The 25,478-nt window shown below is 32.5% G+C and overlaps 1 protein-coding gene across 1 annotated transcript; it reads left to right on the forward strand.

Moving 5' to 3' along the window:
- Positions 1-18,988: 18,988 nt before the first annotated feature.
- Positions 18,989-24,523, forward strand: LOC143545847 (uncharacterized). Its single transcript, XM_077037656.1, has 2 exons — positions 18,989-19,258; positions 22,251-24,523. The coding sequence occupies exon 2, from the start codon at positions 22,274-22,276 to the stop codon at positions 24,521-24,523; it is 2,250 nt and encodes a 749-aa protein (XP_076893771.1). The 5' UTR covers positions 18,989-19,258; positions 22,251-22,273.
- Positions 24,524-25,478: the final 955 nt, after the last annotated feature.

Raw genomic sequence — 25,478 nt, forward strand, 5'->3', positions numbered from 1 at the left:
GATATTAGGCATAACAAATTAATATTCGCAGCTACTTTTAATTGGTGTTTGGTCAATCTTGTTTGTTCATTCTTTGACCGGCTATATTCCTAACATGTTTATAATGATCAAACATAAACGAACATGTTCATCTTTATAATGAACGAACAAGAACAAGAAACCTTTATTTCATGATTGATTGTTGTTGGTGCATTTTGTGACCGTCGCTATGCAATTCAGACCAGCGGAGACGCCATAGGTGAAGTTAGAACAACTTCGCCTTAGGCGAAGTTAGAACAACTTCGCCAACGGCGAAGTTAGGACAACTTCACCTTAGGCGAAGTTATCACAACTTCGCCATAGGCGAAGTTATGAACAACTTCGCCTACTGACGCCTACTGAAGTTTATATATATATGCGTGTGTCTTGTTTAGTTTTAAGAATCCAGTAATTCAGAGAGTTGTGTGTTACAGTTTGAGTGTCGAGAGAGAACAAACAGAGAGAGTGTCGTTAGGGACGACCCGAGGTAGAGCTCACCTCGGGTCGGTCGTGTTTTCTGTTTATGTTCTGTATGTCTCGTGGTTGATTATTATATATAAGAATCTGCAGATTTGTTTATCCCGTTCTTGTGTAGGTCCCCTCGGGGGCGTCGCCGATCGATACGAGATCCGCACGAGGTCTAGGAGTGCGGAATCCTCCTAGACTCGTTTATTGGTGTAAAGATGAAGAACACAAACACGTACACGAACAAATACACGAACAAATACAAGAACGGGATAAACAAATATGCAGATTCTTATATATAATAATCAACCACGAGACATACAGAACATAAACAGAAAACACGACTGACCCGAGGTGAGCTCTACCTCGGGTCGTCCCTAACGACACTCTCTCTCTGTTTGTTCTCTCTCGACACTCAAACTGTAACACACAACTCTCTGAATTACTGGATTCTTAAAACTAAACAAGACACACGAATATATATATAAACTTTAGTAGGCGTCAGTAGGCGAAGTTGTTCATAACTTCGCCTATGGCGAAGTTGTGATAACTTCGCCTAAGGTGAAGTTGTCCTAACTTCGCCGTTGGCGAAGTTGTTCTAACTTCACCTATGGCGTCTCCGCTGGTCTGAATTGCATAGCGACGGTCACAAAATGCACCAACAGTCTCCTCTTTGACCGTTGCTCTCAATTCTAACAAACACGAAAGATCATCTGTTACAAAACATGCACCAACAGACTCCCTCTTAACTGATGATCTTCTGTTTGCTCTTCAACCAGCCGTGTCTGAAACTGTCTTGTAGCTTCACAAATCTACCAATCACCCAGCGTCTTCCATATCAGATCTCCCTTTCAGTGTAAGCTTCTCCGACTATAATGATTGAGGTCTTTGAAATGCATGCATCCTCGTGCCAATAGATCATCTCAACCAATCACGTGAGTCCATCTGACTTCACCAACACGTGAAGTTGGGCGTCCTCCACAACTTCACCAACTCGTCGGCATACGATAAGGTTTAATTTTCAACTACTCAACATCAAGTGATCAATTTCATCACAAAACCACCTTGACAGAATCTAACACATGACCATTAATTAATCTGAAGCATCTTCAATCACCAGGGATAACGATCAAGAACATAAACACTTTAATTCCCGATTAAATCCAACTTGTTCCAGAATTTTCACTCTAATAAATGAGCATCACGTTTCAGGATCCAATTCTCGAACGCCTTGAAAATAACATAAATAATATGCTCTGACCGCAATCCAGTAATGACAAAAACCTTCAGTTCAATTTGACTTTCTTCAGTTGGTCAACCTCTAACAACAACAATTTCATTGCCCACAAACACCCAAATATGTGTCAATATCCAGTTTCAATCAATATCCCATTCACAAACTCAACTCCATATCCAGAGTTGACACGTATTTGTTCACACGTAAGACCCAGAGATAACAAGTTTCACTCGTTGACGGAACAACGTCTTCGGTCTCACAATAATCGTGTACACTTGGCCATAAAAACGAAAACTCCAAAACACTCTTTTTTTTTTCTCGTTAACTTCGCCTAAAGTCAACTTCACCTAAAGTCAACTTCGCCTGTTCATAACTTCGCCTGGCTATAACTTCGCATGTCCATAACTTCGCCAGACCTTATATCTTCGCTGAAACCCTACGAACAGTGACGACAACTTCGCCTGATGAACAATAACTTCGCCTGCGGCGCTGTTCGGCCAGAAACGCACAGAAACGTGCCAGAAACACCAAAACGCAGATCTCGAACCATAGCATAAGAGCCTAAGGCTCTGATACCACATGTAGGTCCCCTCGGGGGCGTCGCCGATCGATACGAGATCCGCACGAGGTCTAGGAGTGCGGAATCCTCCTAGACTCGTTAATGGTGTACAAGATGAAGAACACAAACACGTACACGAACAAATACACGAACAAATACAAGAACGGGATAAACAAATCTGCAGATTCTTTATAATAATAATTAAACAAACACGTTACATACCGTAACATAAACAGAAACACGTCCGACCCGAAGTGAGCTCTACCTCGGGTCGTCCCTAACGACACTCTCTCTCTGTTTGTTCTCTCTCGACACTCAAACTGTAACACACAACTCTCTGAATTACTGGATTCTTAACCTAAACAAGACACACGTATATATATATATAAACTTCAGTAGGAGTCAGTAGGCGAAGTTGTATAACTTCGCCGTTGGCGAAGTTGTTCATAACTTCGCCTAAGGCGAAGTTGTGATAACTTCGCCTAAGGCGAAGTTGTCCTAACTTCGCCGTTGGCGAAGTTGTTCTAACTTCACCTATGGCGTCTCCACTGGTCTGAATTGCATAGCGACGGTCACAAAATGCACCAACAATTGTTTGTTCGGTTAAAATTAAACAAGCAATACAAACATGCCCATTTCTTGTTCGTTCGGTGAATTGGAGGGTAAGAGAGAAACAAACAGATTTTAAAATAACAGAAGGTTGTTTGCTTTAATTTAATATTTTATATGCTTAAGTCTTCACGAGTTTAATGGGCCAATTAGTCCCAATAGTCATCCTTGTTTCTAATTTGCGCCTAAGCCCATTCTAAGCTTACCCAGTGTGACACTGTGACAGTGTGACCGTGACGTAATGACTAGTGTTTATGATAACATGATAAACTTGCCCACGGGTCATTATACATCACAAGGTTTAATTATCAACTTCCTTTTTAATAAATTTACCTTATTTGAAACTTATGTATTTACCTAGTGTAAGCTTAAATACTAAGGAACTAGGTTATTAACCCGTGTACGACACGGGTGGAAATATTTAAATTTTTGAACAAACAAATGTTATTTGAAAGGACAACATAAGTTGTTATATGTTATTCGAGACGATAACATACTTTAAGTTGAAACTAATATTGGTACAAAAACCAATGATTGCGAAATACAAAGATAAACCCAAACAATATTCAAATTACAATCTTTGAAAACATAATCAAAAATTAAAAATGTAAAATTCATAAGCTACTAAAAAGGCTTCCTTATAAACAATATTTATTCTTTATTTGTAACTTTGTCTTCCTTGTTTAATATAAGAATTTTAACAGCACTCTTCGCTTTTAATAAAGCTACATAGAGTTGTCTATGTGTAAACACCGGGTCTCCGAGATATATGTCAACTCTTGCTAGAGATTGACATTCACTTTCGTTAATGGTCATTCCAAAACAGAATACAACCGGAAAAAAACTACATTCTCTTAAATTTAAACGAAAGTTTCTTATCTGAAGGTGTTAAACTACAACTAATTATATAAGTGCAATTACCAGTATTAGTACCTGAAATAACTTTTACTACAACAAAACACCTACCCAAATTTATTACTCATAATCTTGGATTTTGATATACATCCTAAAGAGATTATAACAAAATCATATAACAACTAAAATAAATATATAACTCTATCGGAAAACCACAATAACTTCACTATATCAATTCAATATTGGATTTTGATATAGATTCTAACGATATTATAACAAAGTAATGTAAAAATTAAAATAAATATAAAACCTTACCAGAAAACGTTACCGGAAAACCGTAATAACTTCAACATATCAATTCAATCTTAGATTTTGATTTACAACCTAAAGAGATTATTAAAAAATCATAAAAAAATTAAAATAAATATAAAACATTACCGGAAAACAATTCAACCTTACCGGAAAAACATATAACAAAATTGGCCATTACCGATATATAGGACACGGTGAAGGAATAAGCCGAAAGAGAGAGGAAACAGAGAGAGAGGGAGAGAGAGAGAGAGAGATTAAAATGGTTTGAGTTTTCAATCTTGAGATTTATATAATGTAAATGAAATGATTTAGTAAGTTTTTAAATTCTTATAAAAATTCAAATAATAATATCAGAATTACATTAATAAGTTAATTATGATGTTTGACTAGATTTTAAAAAATATTTAATAACTATTAATACTCATTGATTGTCTAGTATTTTAGTTTATTTTAGAATTTTTTTATTCACATGAAAAATAGAGAAGTGGCAGATAAAAATAAAAAATTTAAGAATACACCAGTAGGAAGATATCATGTTGAGTTAAAGTCTATTGTTTTAATAGTATAGTTAGATGGTACGGTGGTACCTATACACCTAGAATGCTTAGTAGCATGACAAAACCAAATTCGTATGTTTATGTTACATGATTTTGACATATTATTGTGGATGCCCACATATCAAACCTTGACACTACCCGATTACTCTGGGCCATTTGATTTATCTTTCTCTTATTGATTATGGGACAATCAACAGGGACGCCAAATGGTGACGTGCACCATTTATGATTATGACATATTATTACTTGTTTATTTAAAACTAGGTTATTGACCCGTGGACGCCACGGGTGGACAAATATAAACTTTTTAACATGAACCAGTAATATTAAACTGGAAAACATAAGTTCATACATACATGTCGAGACGATAAAGATAATACACGATGGTTAATAACGTGGGTAACAAAATAAAAACATTACTAAACATAACTTCAAAAGCAAAATAAACTGCATTTTACAATCATTCTATTCAATAAAAATAACAATTTCATATATTACTAAAGAGTTCCTTATAAACAACATTTGTAGTTTTAGTTGTCACTTTTCCTTCATTGTCTAATATAAACATTTTAACACCGTCTCTACTCTTCACTCGTGATAAAGCAACATATAGTTGACCATGCGTAAACACCGGTGCTCGTAGGTATATGCCAACTCTTGCGAGTGATTGGCCTTGACTTTTGTAAATGGTCATTGTTGTAACAACTCGGGTTATTCGATTTAATTATCAATGTCTAATGCCCGACTCGTTTTTGTTTCCGGGTAATGTTAATCAATAAGATATCTAAATTATTTTATTATGTATTTTTTCTGTATTATAATATTTATATACATATTCTATTAATATTTTTATAACTTAGCATTATATACAATATACACCCTCAAAGTTTAGTTTTCACCTCCTTTTATCCATATCTAAAGTATAAGGACGAGTTAGAAAATCTACAAAAAAAAATAATATATTATGTTGTTATCAAACCAGGACCTATAACCCAATTTTGATTCAAACCATATACCCGTTTGTTTGCTTGATCCGTAATTCACGTGCTATAATGGAAATTGATTCTTGCAAATCTTTCACTTACCAATTTCGACCTACACCGACGTTGTAATTAAGGAAAACGATCATTAATATACGAATTTAACATGTTTTAGTAAACCCGACTATAGCGTAATGGTGATTTACCATCTAGGATTGACGATATTATAATTAAATAGGTATTCTGCTTCTAATCCAGCCGACGATAAAACCCTAAAGGAATTGAAGTATAAAAGCTTGTGGTATCGTTTTTGCTCGTCGTTTTGGCCGTCAGCCTCAAACAACCGTTCACCATCGATTCTTAACATAATCTGGTAACTCATTTATGCATTATGATCGTTTTTACCAGTTTAACAATAACCCTAACATTAATAAGAAATCTTTCATCATGTTAACGATTCACAGATTTAGGGTTTATAGTGATTTGGGGGTAAATCAACTGTTTGTTTATATAATTTGGTTTCTGGGTATAAGCAACTGGTTTGGGTGGATCAGATGGTTTGTGTATGCGGGTTTGGATCCGGTGGTCGCGGGTTCGAACCCGGCTACCTGACTTTTCAGATTTTATTTTTTTCTTATTAGTTTTGTTAAATATTATAATCTAAGTTTAATAAATGATAAATTATATTAATTATTAGATAAACATTTCCTTACTAAAACCGACATCTTGAAGTTATGTTCTTGTCAAATCTCGTTAAAATGCTTTCGTTTACATGTATATATATGTATTATATGTATGTTACTAATAATAATAAAAATAAATCGTTGTTACTTTATTAAAACCCGAAATCAAAATTTGATTATGTTAATTATATATATATATAATAAATGTATTAAATAAATTTTATTAAAAGATTCAAACAAAATATATATTTAAATATTACTACCTATTATAACTAAATAATTACCCATTATTATTATGATAATTTATTTATATACTTGTATTTTATTATTTTTGGATAGTAAAAGTATATTTTATAGATCAAATTTAGCTATCTAAATTATTAGTTTACAATTTTGAGTATATGTTTATCATATCAAGTGAACAAAGGCAATTCTATAAATATTAAAAATAACGACTTTAATAAATAAATGGTAATCTATAATATTAATCTTTGCAATAATAATTATTATGGGAATCAATCGTTTAACCAATAACGTTCTAATCACAACCAAACTTGAATCCATCGAAACCCTAAAAAAAAGTATTTATATGCATTATATAATTTGCAACTAATTAATATTATATTATTAATTAGGAATCCTTGTCGGTGCATCCCGAAGGGTTCATCATTCTCACACATCATTTTAATTTCGTTCATCCTATCAAGTGAGTAATCACTCCCCTATTTTACTTGTTTTCAAATGCTTTGAGGACACTTGCGTACACCATTTATCATATTATTTATCTTATTATTTCTCAAACGCAAAATGTGATCTTTGTGTTGTGTATTAATTGAATGATTTCCTGTTACTTGCTATTTGCTTACTTGCTTACTTGAATCTCATTCGAAGAGGTCCAACATAATCTCATTATAGTATGATCATACGACCATCGTAGTGGCCGGAGCCCGATCGCATTGGCAATAGTTTCACCGACACCTCATTTTTGGTAACCAATGCCCATTCACATGGCAACAGTTTAGCCCATTCTTTATGGTTGATTGTTTATGTATGTGCTATGGTTTAATTGTTTATACTCACAGATAATAGTTTGCCTATTTTTATTCACTTATATCATTATATATTATTACCATTTTTGTTTGTGTCAAAACTGGTGATCTACTCACTCAACATGTGTTGTTGACAAACATATATTTTGTACGCATTTGCAGGTTATAGATTTGGATTGCTTATCGAACTAAAGCTCACATAGAGATGACTTTAGGATAAAACATATACAAGAATAGTTGGTTTTGTATTTGTAATTTTCATTATTTTTGTTGTATACGAATGTTTTTTGATAATAAATAAGTTAATTAGATATTGTCCCTTTATAATTTCATGATAGTAACCTTGTGAGCTGTGACATTCAGTTCACGCCTCGAAATTTCCGCCGTAGGTTAGGGTGTGACAATTGCAAAACAAACCAAAACAGGAAATTGTCGTCGTTTTAATTTAAATGAAAGTTTCTTATCTGTAGGAGTTAGACCACTACGAGTTATATAAGTGCGAAACCCAATATTGGTACCTGAAATTACCTTGACTTCGATAAAATGCCTCCCCAAACTAATAACTTGTAATCTCGTCCCATTGCATAAACCGTTCTTTTGATCAATATTCCTTAGTAGCATTATCGACACACCAACTTTTAGAACTAATCGATGATTAGGCATGCCAGAAATCTTTAAACCATTTCGAAAATCTGGTGAGTGTAATGCTGCATCGAAACCAGGACCAACACTTTCAGAGTTGTCGTACACGGGTGGAAATAAAAAAAATGTATAACAAACACGTGTAATTTAAAACCACAACATATGCTATACACAATAATTCTGAAATACATATTTCTTTTTAAACTATAACTGAGTTTCCCTATTTTTAAATCAAAATTCCTTTTGAAATGATCTCGCATGTATTAAATTTAGTTATTAGTTTATAAAACTAAACTCCCTAAAACGAGAAAAGTAATTTGTAATAAAACTACTGTAAGTGAGTAATATATGGTATCACCATTAAATGAAAAGTTTCATATTGTAAGAGCATATATATTAGTCATTTTGTTTTGTTTTAATTTTTAAAGTAACAAAGTTTGACTTTGACATCAATGTTTGACTTATCTATTGGATAGATAATACTTACCTTAGAACTAAATTTAACAACAATTATCTCCAAGTCTCCAACGCATTTGTACTTTCCAACCACTACATTGAATCCACATAGCTCGCGTAAATATGTTCTTCAGCGCCAACAATCGATTATAATAAGAATATAATAAAAATCAGAGGGCCGTGTATACACCGGTGATGATTATGACTTGTATATTTGACTTTCAAAATAAAGAAAAAGAATGTTTGTGAAAAGAATTCGTATTGAGAAAATTGATGTTTGGAAAAACAAGCATTAAACATATAACTCAAATTTAGGAGTTAACTAATTTCAAACTTCGGAGATTTGAATTATTAAGTCAACATAATAAATTGTGATTAAGAAAAATTAGGAAACTCAACTCAAAATTAATAAACAACAATTAAAATTAAAACTCTAATAAAATGTGATTTTGCTAAATTAATTATCTGATATTTATATCACAATGAGTTACCTTGTTACTCATATAATAATGTGATAATTTAATTTTCTAATTTTTAATTATTAACTCAACATAATATATTTTGAGTAAGAAAAATAGGGAAACTCATTTCAAAATTTGGAAGCAACGAATCAAATCAAATTAAATTAGAAAATTAATACAACGGAAATTTATTAAATCAAATTATACTAAATAGTTAATTTAATTAAAGTATACGCAAAAGAAAAAAAAAAACAAACATATATAATTATTGGTTTAATTACATAAACAAAAGCATGTCAAAACTCTACCTGTCAAAAATGACTGGGTGCAATAGTTTTAATTGAACCAACGGCTGCCTCTAATGATCTTTTGAGAAACTTAGTCAAATGATCTTTTGAGAAACCCATATGACTTCTGCAAAAAATGACACAATATTTTAGATATATGAAATCAAACAAATACGTACATACTGATGAACAATTCTTTATAGCTTTTTCCATTGTTAGCCTCAAAGTGCACTAACAATAATTACATGGTTAGGTTCATCTTGTATTACCTAGACAATTCTTCCTGGTTATTTACAAATCCCTTGGCGTCACCCCATATAATAAACATATATTATTAAAGGGAAAATGTCAAACAATAATAATAGAATTTAAGTTTAAATAATAATATCAAGAGAGAAATAAACAAACGTTTCAACATCAAACCAAGCAACTAAGAAACACGGAACCATAATCCGTTTAAACAAACGTATTCAAACGCTGAATGGAATTCAATTTTTTTTCTAGAATGAGAAAAAACCAAAACCACCACTAAACCCTAGAATCAGTTGACCCAAATTCATTTTAATCCATCACCCACCCTCAACTGACCCTCTCATTTTGCCAGCCTTACTTTAGACCCATTTGATGTAATGTAGCTTGTCATTCCAATATAATCCACCAAAACTAAATAGAAACTTAAGGACTCACAACTTGATTTCGATACCTTATCTTAAAAAAATATGCATTGTACCTGGTGAAATCTTTGTTGCAGCCGCTTAACTACTTGCACCGGTTATCGTGACCTGCAAAATTGGCTTTTACTAATACAAACAAGTATTAAGATAATAAGAAAATGATATGTTACAAACCTGTTGAAGAAATTATAGGAGATCGAGACATTAGGTAAATTGACACCCATAATACACAAAAAATATCTTCAATGATGTGAAATTGAATATGCGATATGAACTTGCAAGTTACATTGTTAGCAAAAAAAATCCTATATACCTTCACATATAAACCAACTCAAGTTGCAATTCCGTAATCCTGCAAAAAATAAAAACTACCCGAGTGGTATGAAGTGTTGAAACCACATGATGTTCGAAGAAAAATACAATTTATATATATTAAAATAAATCAAATTCAATTAATCTAGTAATGTTAGATTCCAAGTTGCAATTTCACTATATAGATTAAAAATATTCATTGTATATGGAAACTATCTAACTTGTAGCAATTTATAGGGAAGAAGTCAATCACAATTAGTCGATTAAACCCTAGACCTTAAATCATTTAAAACCGACAGTCCATTTTAGAGCACTAAATCAAAGTTGTAGTAATATCCAACTTCTCCATATTGTAACTCTAATTATTTAAAACCCACGGTGGATTAAACACAAATCGATGAAGATATTGATTATCCAACAATAGAATAAACGTATATCGTTTAGATATGATAATACCTGAAATATGGGTGAGATTTTACATCCAATCAAAACACAAAAAGAATGAATAGATGTAGCATTAATTGTAGAAACTCTGTGATGATTGAATGGTGGAAGACGACGGAGTGTATCAGACGAAATAGAGAAAGAGTAGTTAAGATTTTGTGTAAATTAATTTTAAAATTGCTCTTCCAATTGAAACGGGTGAAGAGAGTGTATATCACTTTCAACATTGTAATTTTTTCTTTATTATAATAGATAGAAATTCTATGGATGAATGATATTTTTGGAAAATAGTTAATTGAACCAATAGAAATGTGTTAATAGTCTAAGTAGATGGGTTCCTAATTAACTGAATTTGTTTTTGAATTATACAATTAGAAATAAATATTAAAAAGTGGTTGTTATATATGGAAGCAACATGGTTTGACCAATAAGAAGATGTCACGTGTCAATAAACTCTAGGTTTAATAGCATATAGGTTATTAATCTGTGTACTACATAGGCGGAAATATAAAAATCGTTAATTAAACACAAACACACATATATTTAGATTTGATGAAATGTAACAGATTGTTTTACATAAATTGGTCGGAAAAAATTGTTTTACCATAGTAGAAAAGTTATGTCATGAATTGTGCGATGCAGCCTAACCATTAACATCATCAGTTCAAGTGTTCATAAAATTATTAACGTATCAAACATAGACCAAGCTAAAAAAAAAGTAAGCATTGAACCAATGTCTTTGACGAAATAAAAGAATTGACAAGCCATCATTTTATGTTTTTGTTATGATCACTCAATAAACTAAAAGAGTAAGAATTCAAATTTGTTTGCATATACGATTTACCAAATCATTACTAAAATTCACCATTATATATTAGAATACAATACTGAATTAAAAATAAAAACGCAGTCTATACGTAACAACCCAAACCGCAACCTGCAAGAATAAACAAAGCAAACAAACATTATTTACATGACAAAATTTTCAAAGTAATTATTTAAAGAGGAAAAATAAAAAAGAATAAATGTTAGTCACTAACTACTTATCTTAAAATAAATATAAATTAAGAATAACAACTTCAATACCTATTTTAAGGAAACGTTAAAACCTAATTAAATATAATTAATACAAAATAAGTATTTGATTTTAATAAATAAGGAAATCATATTAATTGTTTAGAAAATTGCTTGAATAAAAAATGGTAGCAATTTTGTGTTAAGAATTATAGAAAGGTAAAGAGTCTAATTTTCAAAAAAATATTTTTTTCTAAAATCATTTTAAGAAATGTCAAACATGCATCTTGAAAGTAACAATTTTGAATATAACAATGCAAAGTATGTTTTGCAATTGTTTTAGTAAACAATAGAGAATGCAAAACTTGAAATTTAACCATTAATTTTAGGTTTTGTATTATGGGGTGATGGGTTCTTTTTGATATATAAGAATATGAATAAATGATAATCCAAAACAAAACAATATGAAAATGAAGTTGACTAATATGTATGAAAAAACATATTAATACTTTCAAAATGATTCGAAAAGACTTAAATTTAAACGGATTTACATATTAACGTATATAGAAAGTCTAATTTTTTTATAAAAGAAAATACTATATAATTAAAGTTTCATTTAAGATATAATTATTGGTCAAAATCAAAAGAAAAAACTTAAGTCAAAGAGCTTCACATATATAGAAAGTATAACTATTGTTAAATCAAAAATTATTGGTCAACATAATACAATTTATTATTGAAATTAAATTTTAGATATGTGAGAATGTTGTAAACCCATTGCCTTTATATATGGGCTAGTACTTCATACTGCAGCCACAATTACAAGTCCTAAATTATATACGGTTGCAAGAATATCTAAAATAAATAACAATGATTAAATGAATTATTTAAATGGTTTTGTTCATAATAATAAAACTTACACTGATAAAACTTTATCAACGTTTCATGTTATTTTAGTTATCAACAAACTATTTAGCTTACTCTGTGTGTATACATTTTCATATTTATAAAATAACTAAATTCTATTTTATTGCACATTGAATTTTTGCTTTTAAAAATTAATAATAAATAAATTGAATTGTTTTATGATTGTTCGATTTCTCAAGGTCAAACTATGTAAATACATTAAAATAGAGAATTTTGTCTAAACATGTTCATTTTGGTCAATACTATCAAAGTATTTTGGTAGAGAATTTGATACTTTTAGCATGACTGAGTAAACTTGCACTCAATCATTAATTTCACAAACAATAAACGTGCACTCAGTCATTAATTCATTAATTTCACAAACAATACCAAAGAGGAATAAAATTGTACATTGCGGGAACGATAGGCTTGCAAAAAACAAATATAATTAACACAAAGAACAGTTTTAACACCCTTGTAAATAAATTCTAAAACCTTAAGATCAAATATTTAGACAGAGAACATCAATAAATGAATAAAAATTGAACCTTACCATGATGATCAAACAGTGAATACAAAGATCGGAATCAAAATCCTGTATGAAACACAATCAACCGATTAAAGCCGTAAATAAATAAAAACTTAGATTAACAAACAACAAAGACGGTATTCACAAACCTAATACCTTAGGGAGAACGACTATAGAATCAATTGGATTTTGAGCGGTCATACTGAAATTAGGGTTAACTTTACTTGAGAGAGATGATTGGTGAGTTATATATATGTCATTGAAGAACTGAAACTGAATGATCCCAATTGATGTGGCCATTAAATCATTTGACTACCAAGTAAAATAGTTGGCAAAATAATTAGTGGTCAAACTTCTTAAAATGATATTCTCATATTAAACCATTTCCTTATATCAAGATATCCTTAATGATCATAATTTAAATATTTAAAACTTTATCTTTTGGTAATTTAATATTTATTTATTTTATTAATCATAAATTGGTTGTGATTAATTAAATTTGTTTTGAATTATTTTATTGGGAAGAAAATCAAAGAAAATGTAGTTATATATGGAAGTAATAGGGTTGGATCAATAAGAAGATACCATGTGTTTATAAACTCTATTGTTTTAATAGTATAGGTAGATTATCTAAAAAATAACACAGGTGGTGAATGAAATTAACCAAAAAATAACAAAGGTGGTGAATGAAATCAACCAAAAATAATAAAATATATTAATTTTTTTTAATATTTTGTATTTGAAACTATAGGTAGGATTTTAAAATAATACATTATTAGATCGAAGGTCAATGGGTCAATCGGTCAACTACGGTAATTATAGTAAAACTTAATGATTGTTAATTAATTAAAATTTATATTCAAATGTAGATCATAATTGATACAATAATGAATTCAAATAGGCAGGGGGAATATCAAATTTACAAATTTACACATTCCGTAATTAAACCATTGCCTTTCCTATTTGGCCGTAATTAAATTTGATATCAATTTACAAATTTAGACCGTAATTAATAAAATTTATTAATAATTTAAAAAAATTAAACATGAATGGTACAAATGGGTCATCCTTTACTAAATGTATATATATATAATCTAACTGATAAAATACAATTCAACACAGGTTGTAACATAAAAATAATGTATTATAACTGATAAAATACCATTATCGTAATTTTTTATATCATTTGTATCTTTAGCTTATGATAATGTATAATTAAATTATATATTACATATTATCTAAAAAAATTAACACAGGTGGTGAATGAAATCAACCAAAAAATAAGAAAGGTGGTAAATAAAATCAACAAAAAATAATAAAACATTAAAAAAAAATTTAGGTCAACTATGAAACTTTATCACCACTTTGTAATCTCTTCTATTGATGAAATAACAAATAATTAATTAAATTATATATTATATATTATCTAAAAAATTAACACATGTGGTGAATAAAATCAACTAAAAAATAACAAAGGTGGTGAATGAAATCAACCAAAAATAATAAAATATATTAATTCTTTTTTTAATATTTCGTATTTGAAACTATAGGTAGGATTTTAAAATAATACATTAATTAGAATATTCAAAATGAAAAATTAAAGATTAAAGGAAAGAGAAAAAATAATACTTTAATAGCATTGATGAATCTTAATTTAATATATTATTGATTTATTTTATTAACTTGAAAATTAGAGAAAGCATTGATATACATGGAAAGTATGAGAATTAACCAATAGGAATGAGGGATGTGGACTTAAATCTTATTGCTTTAATAATATAGTTAGATAAGGGATTCTCTTGCTTGTTTGTTTTATTACTCGGTAAACCTCGTATTACTCAACTCTTTTTTCTCTTAAGTACTTTGGGGTTGAATATGCTCACTGTTGTTTTTATACAATTGCATACCAAACCACTTTGGATGTAAATCTCATAACTAACTCTTCCTTCTTTATCTTAAATGTTTTGGATGAGGCATGCTCTTGGTCAATACAATATTATATAATATAAATTATAAGTTCGGTGTCGCAAAGCGCTGATTGAGCCACTTTACGACACCTTATTGGTAGTTTTTTTTATTGTTTTTTTTAGTTTTGGCCATAATAAACGTAATGAAAACATATCGAACGAGAATTTTCTTTTTGTTCTTAATTTTTTATTATTTTGTTTTAGTTATGGTAACGTGCCGAACGCGACGAAAACCAACCGAATTTGTGTAACCGCGTTTTGTGTTAGTTCTAGTACTGTAACGAAAACCGACTGAATGTTGATTTTTGTTTTTTTAGTTTCGGTACCGTAACGAACATAACGAAAACCAACTGAATTCACGTAGACTCAACCGCCTCAAAGCAGGGGATCGATGGTTGTTTGGTTTTACAAATGATCGAGTTTTACCGATTGACGCCACGCCATTGGTACACCCCAAATTTTATATATTTTTTTTATTTTTGTTTTAGTCCCGATTTAATAACACACGTAACTGTAACCGACCGAATTCGCGTCAACTTACCGTATCAACGCTTGTGTTTTACCACCGCTCGTGTTTTACCAACTTGCCCGGCACAACGCGCGGGGTAAAACACTAATTTTATATAAAAGACTTACATTTTGGGATTTTAGCAATATCTCCAGTCGTGCTATCTTTTTTCGATCTTAAAGGTTTGGAAAGATAGTGATGATTACGTCTTTGAACCAATGTCGGCTTTGAGGAGAAGAGGGGGGGGGGGGGGGGGGTTGATTGGGGTGCCTGAAATAGGTATTGTTAATGCTAAAACCCAATTACCTCACTTAGGTCCATTTTAATAAGAAGAAACTTTTGTACAACTCAAATCACAGTAAGGTCATTAACAATATAATCGTTTAAACCAACAATAAAAAAAACCTTTTTACTTAAGTCACTTTTTCTTGCCTTTGGCCCAAAAATTCTTAACGATTATCAGAGATGACCCTGCTTTAAACTATCAAATACGAAAGAAAGTGACGACTACTTCTTTGAACTGTCGAATACAATTTTACATTTACCTTCAATGTTGTCTCTTTCTGAGACTGAGAGTATGCCTGAGAGAATCACAAGAAGTGAAGTAAAGTAATGTTACAAGAACCTTTTGAACGCCCCACCATCGAGTTAAGCAAGTAAGCAACAACTTTATTCTGACTTTCTGAGTGTGTATCATGTTTGGATAAGCTCTATAATTTTGTATAGTCCGGATATTTAAATTTTTATGGTTTGAATAACTGCATATTTACGTTATTATAGTTTAGATACCACGAATTCTTAAGTATATAATAATCTGAAAATTATTATTAGATAAAGAAACGTTTTTTGTTTAAAACAATGTAATCACAAATCGACGGCAAAAGAAACCAACTGCAAAACTGGTCACAATTGCAACATAACATAACCAAGAGGGTTGTTTAACACAAACTTATTCTACTTTCTTAACTTAGACTCAGGTCATAATTTGGCTATCTAAGAGACTTTGTTTCTAACACTAGATCACCAATACATAACAAGCATGAAGGTTTTTGCTATTGCAATTTTGGTTGCAAACGCAATTTGCTACCGGAACTCCTAAATAGTCGTATTTCTAATATTGTTATTAGAATAAGAGCTCAATCATATCATTGATTGGCATCATAATATTGTAAACCCCGACACACGGCGTTCAACATCCGGTTATTGTGTATATAATGGTTACAAGTCAATGGTCATCCTAGGAATCCTCCTATAATTATGCTATAGTAAATGGTTTACAATATTATGATGCCAATCAATGATATGATTGAGCGGTTTACAATATTATGATGCCAATCAATGATATGATTGAGCTCTTATTCTAATAATTGTGTACCACGTAAATCATGAGGTAATTCAACATACGTAAGCCTTGATGAGTACAAGTGCCAAAGCAACATAACACATCTTGTCTTTCCTTTTTCTTTTCTCTTTTCAGCCTTTCCATCGTTTAAATACTTTGCTCTCTTGTGAGTTTATCTTTTATCCAGCAAGCAAATTGGGACTGTCTCACTAGACTGCTTTTGTATATGCTACATCTATATTCGTGCTCATAACCTTTTAGTTTGATGCTTTTATCTTATAGTAATAGTTTCATGTGGTCAAACAACTTCATAAATAATTATAAACTGAAATAATTACTTTTTTTAGCTTCGATTAGAAACAAACAAAAAGGAACAATATAAATATATAATGGTGTAAAAAAAGAAAAAATCTCGGCAATTGATTATATTGTGATATAAAAGAGGGGAATGATCAAAATGCGCATTTTGATCACGTTACTTGACTAGCCCTCATTTCTAGAATGTCTAAAATGGCCATTCAAGAACAGTCAGATGGCCTAATTAAAATCTGTCATCGATCCGACTAGTTATGAAACCATCCTCTACTAGACACGTGTCCTCATAAAGAGTCAGGTCCGCCAGTTTTTTTTCCTCTACTAGACACGTGTCCTCATAAAGAGTCAAGTCCGCCGGTTTTTTTTTAAACGACATATGCTCAAAAACAACGAGTTAGAACGACTGCTTAAAGTTTTGTTTCCGTTGGATCCATTTGTTTAAAGTTTGGTCGCGTGACCAATCTAAACGGTTGGATTTTAATAAAAATTGTCGGGTAGCCAATCTAAATGGTCAGATTTTTATGAAAATGGCCGGATGGCTAATCTTGTTAACATGGGGAAGGATTTTATTGGGTTACAAAAATCGGGCGGATGACATATGAAAACAGGCGAATGACATATGTAAACAGACGGCCGGCGATTTTTGAAGTGGATGCATTTTTTTGAGGATTTTCTAAACAAAATGATGCATTTTGAGGATTTTCCCTATTAGTTAAAAATGATTTATTTGATAACTAATTACTAAATGATTCTCGCTTGAACCCCTAGCTCTCAAACCGGAATCATTCATAAAGTGGTGTACAACGTGGGTTTTCATAATTTAAAAATTTAACATACTACGTCATAATATCTTCTTTTATCATTACCATACTGGTGAGGTATCTCCAAAAGACTTAAAATTAACATTCTTTTCTTCTTGACAACTCAAAGGATAACATCCTTCATACTCTTTTGTTAATTCAGTCGATCAGTCTTAAAATATATTTTAGTTTTGTATTCCTGATTGCATGACACAAACGATCTTTTAGCCATTTTAAATGAAATTATGAAAGAGAAGTGGGATCGCTTTAAATGAAATTTTGTGAGGTGCGCAATTCATAGAAATTTCATAGCACCAGACTACTGTCCCAGGATTATATTGGACATGACAGTGAGGGAATGGCCCGACTAAGAAGAGAACTTTGTAAATATGCATGGTTGCCTCTGTTTATAACCGTTATTTCAAGGACATCAAGTCTACTATTCATGTAGGGAATAACGGAAAAAATGTTTAAAATAATGAGTTTTTAACAAGATAGGAAAATTATTATCTTTTTTCAAACTTTTAGACTTAAGTAATTGTATTTATATGTACGATGTATAGACAATTGTTTTTTGGGTTAGTTTATTTCTACTACACCAGAGCTTCTCAACGAATCAAACTGTTTCCAAAATTGAAGTAAATATGAATAGGATATCGAGGCTCGAAGTTGTGTTGTTGGAGCAACGGCTTGTGCGAAATTTAAGATTTTGCTAATGTTAGTGTGCAAGTTACCACTCTAATGCACGGATGTCCAGTTATGTTTATTTCTCATTAAGCTTTGTGATTATTACAATAATTACACTTAAACCTTAATAGGAGCCATATAAAATTGAGAATAAACATATCACTAAGCTATAAGCCCTTTGATGTTTAATGATATCTACGAAAGATTATATTTTGTAAATAAAAAGTTATGTTAACTACTATTTTTATTGTACTCCACAGTCTACGTAGAATGATCACACCTTTATAGGTGACTGATTCTGTATATATTTAAAAAATAAATGATATTTTATAATTATTAACATATATTTTTAGTTTATTCATTTTGAAATTTAACTTCGCAATTCTGAGTTGTACTATAGTTTAGAAAACCAAAGAATATGATACGATAATAAATAAATGACTTATAGCTTTTGTGTGTTTGTCTCCCTGTCGTGTTCACTTTTTTCTTTATATAGTGCTTGAAACTGATCAAACTATTGTGTACTTTAGAGATTGAGTGTCTGCAGTTCTTTATGCAATTCTAGTAACCCTGGCTGTCTTCTTCTTCAGGTATGCCACTGCATTTGATATTAATGGCAAACTTTATTACTTTCCTTCTCAGAAAACAGTTGCAAATTTTTGACATTCTCATATTGGTTGCAAAGTTTTTTTCTTCTATAAACATTCAAGAAAATACTAGTTACTGAATAGTTATTTATTGATGGAGATAAATAATTTTCTTGCAAAACACCTGTAGATGTGGTAGCTAGTTTGCATATTAAAAGACAATGACATGTGTAAGCTGTAACCATGCAAAATAATAATAATAATAATAATAATAATAATAATAATAATAATTTCTCAATTCACACCTTTTACCGTGTGTTCTTTATTACTCAATAGCTCTCGTACCTTATTATCTAGCTATCATAAACCATTCGTTAGTCATATATAGAAGCTTATAATCATGATCAACATGGGCTTTTTACACTTTGTATATGGTTTAATCTTATGCTTATGTTTAATCTTTATCTTTGTCGATTCATATTTCGTTACAATTGTCGTTAATATCGTCACATAGGTTTTAGACACGCATGATTTCTAAGGACAAAAGGTAAGTAATGCATTTATTAGTTATATCTATATAGTTTTCTATTATATTTAATAACTAAATAAAGTTGAGAAAATTCTCAAAATAAGCGTTTATGAAAACGTTTTTCAGATTTTAGGTGTCATTTGCAAGAAATTCCCAAAATATGTATTATAATCTAGTCGTGACTATATATGATGGGGCCCCATCTATATATTTTTTTAATTATGTCCCACATGTTATATAACTTTTAACATAATGTAACGAGAAATCATTTAAAATTTTAAATAAAACGTACACAACATTATATGATGGGGCCCGCTTGAACTTTCTTCGGCATCCATCCTTCACACAGATAGATGTTTTTATGTTTGATATTCTTGGGGCACTCATTAAAACATGACCACCTAAATCAATACAATGTTATGATAACTTGACATCAAATCCTTCAAATAGTACTATTGTGAATACTTTGCATCTAGTGGTGAACTTTAAAAAACCAAAATATGTCTTGGTTGTGAATTTTTATAGAGTAGTTTTATGGTTAAGTTAAGATTGAATGTACATTTAACAACTAAATAAAGTTTTATTACAGCTTTAGACTTTTTTCATAAATTAATGTAGCAGTTGCACTTTCCGCTATAAATTGACAAGTTTTTTCCTCCAAACTTGATTAGATTTATTAACTGAAATGAGTTTGAATATAAATGACGCAATCATAGAAACCGTTTTCCCCGATAACCAAATAACCTAGAGTATCATTCGTGCAACACACCCATCTTTGTTTCAAACCATCAACTTAGCATGCCTCGTCATATTTTAAACCAACATACAAAAACTTTCTCGTTTCCAGTAATTATTACATATCCTTTTCTCAAACCGTCACCTTATCAACTACTTTTCCCTTTATTTAATCAGTTTCAGTTATATCTTTCATAAATCTTTGTCCATGATCCCAAATTGACTTATTGCAAAATTCATTTTGTTCATTACAGAAGTTAAAAGACTTACTAGTATAATTACTTAGACAAACCTGCCTGAAAGTGCGTATACACATTATTCTCCGTATATTATTTGTCAAATAAAGCTTCTTCACGTGTTACCGTTCCTTTTCAAATGTGCTTAAGATGATTGTACCTTATGCCACATCATTTGTATTCTCTACATTTCACTTTCTTTCCCTAGACTTTACTAAACTTAAACTTTTCTTCCCTAACTATTAATTAAATACAACATGACCTTTAATTATACTAATAAACTTCATACTTATAAATTTCTTTTAACTATTATTTTATTAGTTTTATTATTGTATGCTATATTACCATTTTGATTTTGTTATTTTTTTCTTTCTATTTTTTATGTTATTTACCATTTTGACTCAAGTATTTTTTTCTATGTTTTACGTGATCGGCCTAACTTTTATGTCTATTTTGTTTCGCTTAAATGGTCTCCCTGTGATACCATTTCTATTTAGTTATTCGTTTCCGTGTTTTAAGTTTCAACTTACATAATCTTTTCTATGAATTACTTTATAAGTTTATTTAACTTATTCAATTTTAATAAATCCTATATTGATATCGGTATTCATTTTAATGGTTTCCGTATGTATATATTTTATCCGCTTATTTAACTTATGTTTTATGAGTTAACACACGTGCATGATTCAAATTTTTATATTTACTTATTGTTTAGTTAAATGGTCCTGCCGCAAAATCCAAGTCCTAATTGTATTTGTAAGAATGTATAAATGCTAATCCCTTTAAAATTTTAACTTCGTGATTATGCTACGTTTCTGTTGACCATTGGCCAAGATGTCACACTAGAATTTTACGAAAAGACTCATCGACAAACTGAATTTAATTAGATAATATTCTCACACCACTCCATTTCTGTACTTCACACCTCCAAAGGTTTTAAAACGATTGTTTGACAAGTATTCAAATGACCGCTTGAGAAGTGGCAAGTCAAAACCACCGTTTGACAAAATACTCGATCAAATGGTTATTTTCAAAAGTAAGGAGCTATAATTTGAAATTATGAATTTAAAACGGTCATTTGACAAAAACTAAAGCGGCTGTTTTGAAAAGTAGGAAGTCAAAACGGCTGTATGAGAAATCCTGAAAATATCATTTGAAAATGGTGTGGGATTAGATTGTTAGATCAAGTGGCGAAGCTTGGACTGAAGCCAAGGGGGCTCAAAATGTATACAAAATTTAACAAACGAGGAGGGGGGGGGCTCAATTTTCAGCCAAAAAAGACTAAACTTACACTACGTATAAAAAACCGATGAATTCACACTACTGCGCAAAAAAAGGGGGGCGGGGCCACCCCGGCCCCAACTAAACTTCGCCAATGGTTAGATGGGTTGTTTATAGCATGCTGCATGCCCCTAGAGTTTAATCACAAAAACAACTACTATGAGTTTATGATGGGTAAGATTTAAAATAATCTTTATTTTTTAATCTTGTGTAGCTAACTTTGTAAAGCAAGCAAAAATGGGGAGAATGATGGTGGAAATCCCAATCCCTCCAAGATGGAAACAACTATGGGATACATGGGATCTCCGAGGCTTCATCATCTTAAGTATTTCATTACAAACGTTTCTGATCTTTGTTGCTCCGTTTCGAAAACGAACCAAAAAGAATTGGGTAGTCATGCCATTGTGGATTGCATACCTGTTAGCCGATTGGGCGGCTAACTTTGCGGTCGGGCTTATCTCAAACAGCCAAGGGAACCCTGATGAGGCCCCGGGGAAGAAAAACAGGAACTCGGTGGAAAACGAAGACCTTCTTGCCTTCTGGGCACCGTTTCTTTTGGTGCACCTTGGTGGTCCGGACACCATTACGGCTTTTGCATTGGAAGATAACGAGTTGTGGCTCCGTCATCTCCTCGGCCTTGTCTTCCAATGCATAGCTGCAGTTTATGTGTTTGTTCAGTCACTTCCACATAACGGGCTATGGATTCCTACTATGTTGATGTTCATGACAGGAATCATCAAATACGTAGAGAGAACTCGCTCGCTGTATCTCGCGAGTGCTGATAGATTCAAAGAGATAATCCTTACAGAGGCGGATCCGGGCTCCAACTACGCAAAAATGATGGGTGAATACAAATCCAAGAAAGAGGCCAAACTGCCGACTTCAATCGAAATAGTAAAAGATAGTACTACAGGTGCGACCGTATCAGCCAACAAGGCTAAGAAAGGGCAGCTAACAAAACTGGAGGTGGTGCAGTATGGCTTTCAGTTCTACGAAAAGTTTAGAGGTCTTATTGTTGACATGATTTTCAGCCGAAAGGAACGGAATCAGAGTCGCGATTTCTTCTTGAATAGGAATCCGGGAGACGCGTTCAAAGTGGTGGAGGTCGAGTTAAACTTCATTTATGAAGTTTTATTCACCAAGCTTCCTGTGGTGTATGGAAGAATTGGATTCATTAGTAGGTTCTTCGCACTAGCCACTGTGTGTTTAGCCATTGTCTTATTCATAATGAAAGGCAAATCCAACTACCATCCAGGTGATGTTACTATTACCTATGGTTTGCTCTTTGGGGCATTGGTTTTGGATTTGAGTGCTCTATTCATGCTTTTGTTTTCAGACTGGACCATCATTTCTCTTCGGAAGTCGCCGGATTTGGAGCCTGACAACTCTCTCAAGAGCAGATTTATTACTAGTGTCCTCACACTCCGCACTTTGGGCACACTTCAGCCCTCCAAAAACCCGACGGAACAAAAAAAGGTTAATTATCTAGCCAAATGTATGCCAATTATGAAACGAAGGTGGTCCGAGACCATTTCAACTTTCAATCTTATCGACTACTGCTTGCACCCTCTTGCGCGCCCATATCAAAAAGTATTTGACAAGTTGGGGATTATCGGGTTTATTGATAGCATAGTTTTCGTAGACAGTAAAAAATTCTTCGAAAAACTTAGAGATTTCATCTTCAATGAGCTCAAGTCAAAGTCAGAGCTCGCGGATGACTTGGAAACCTCAAAAGAGATCAGTTCAGCACGCGGAGATTGGGTGCTTCGAGTAGAAGACGGTTGGAGTGGCTTGCTCAAATATGTTGGAGGCGTCGACTATGATCAAAGTATTATTCAATGGCACATCGCTACTGAGTTATGCTACAACGCGAAACTCCACGATGAAAAGAACAACAAGGGGATACCCGAGTCAGAAAAAGAGAAATTAGATAGGGAAAACTCAAAACTGCTATCTGATTACATGTTGTACCTTCTTATGATGCAATCAAGCATGATGTCCGCAGTTGCAGGCATTGCACAAATACGGTTCAAAGATACTTGTGCCGAGACCGAAAGGTTTTTTGGTGATGTGAAAAGTAGCAAAGAAAGTGCATCTCAAAACAAAAATGGTGATGAGCACATACAAGCTTGTATGGATATTTTGAATGTATCGACCGACGTGGAACCAGTTGCCATAAAGGGCGACCGAAGCAAGTCCCTGTTATTCGACGGTTGCATTTTGGCGAAAGAACTGATGAAGATAGATGAGATAAAACCAAAGGAGCCAAAAACAAAATTGAATAAATGGGGGATTCTAAGCAAGGTATGGGTGGAGTTGTTGTGTTATGCTGCGAGTCATACACGAGCCAGTATGCAGGCAGCACAAGTGAGTAAAGGTGGTGAGCTTATTACCATTGTTTGGTTGCTGATGACTCATTTTGGTTTGGGAGATCAATTCCAGATCAGTGAAGGTCCGAAAAGAGCGAAACTCATCGTTGGCAAGTAGTTTCGAGTCTTAATTATCTAGCCATGGGAACTGCATCAATAAATTAAGGTGTTCGATCTATAAGAGTTTTCTTTTTGTTGTTATTTTTTTTCTTGTTTTGTATGTTTGGATAGAAGGATATTATGTAATTGAAGAAACACTAAGTGAACCCACGGGCAGATTATAGATAATCTGGGGGTTAAGTAATGTTTCCCACGAGGATGAGGTCCAGCAGAGAAGGTTGTTCTTCAGGGGACCTGCAAAACAGACACCGTAAGCTCGTCACTGAGAAGGGGGGGTTCCTCCTTGTGACCACCCTCCGGCGTGAGAATCAGACTAGATTGCTCTGAATATAAGTGTATATTAAGAGATTGCTAGATAAGATTGAGATATCAGATGATGATCCTTACCATTCCAAGGTGTTGGAGTATTTATAGCCGAAGGTAGGTTTCCTAGAAGGTACAGCCGGCTGAATAGTATTCCTGTTCTACCAACAGTGGACTACGCACAGGCCATGCTGGTTGGTGGATAGGCTACGGCCAACAGTAACAAGGTCGGCTGTATACTGTTCCTTTACTGCCGGCTACGCACTGTTCCACCAACTGTAGGCTGCGCACGTCCCATCGTAAGGGTTGGTGAGTAGGCAGCGGCTAATAGTGACAAACAGTACTGGAGGGTGCTCCTCCTCGTATTGTTGTCGGTGAGCTGTCACCCTGTGATTGGTTCATGGGCTGCTCTGGTCAAATTGTCTGTTCCGCCCATACCTTAGTAGGTGTAGTACGAAAGACCTTCCAGAAGCATACGGACTGGCTCATTTAGGCGGGAGTATTCCCGCCTTGCTCATTCCTTCATGTGACTACTGAAGTAGCGAATGCCTTGTGCGTGTAGCCTTGCTGTTAGTGCGGGTAGCCTTCCCTGATGGCTTGTATCCGCAGCTGCGGGAACAGGCGGGGTACTTCACCATTGGGAGGCTTTC

Source organism: Bidens hawaiensis, unplaced genomic scaffold, assembly GCF_021521415.1.
Source record: "Bidens hawaiensis isolate Kalapana, Puna unplaced genomic scaffold, B.hawaiensis_p1.1 tig00014039_1, whole genome shotgun sequence".
In the NCBI taxonomy this organism is placed as follows: domain Eukaryota; kingdom Viridiplantae; phylum Streptophyta; class Magnoliopsida; order Asterales; family Asteraceae; genus Bidens; species Bidens hawaiensis.

Excerpts from the sequence above, each read along its gene's own strand:
- LOC143545847 (XM_077037656.1), top strand. The coding sequence starts at position 22,274 with ATGGGGAGAATGATGGTGGAAATCCCAATCCCTCCAAGATGGAAACAA.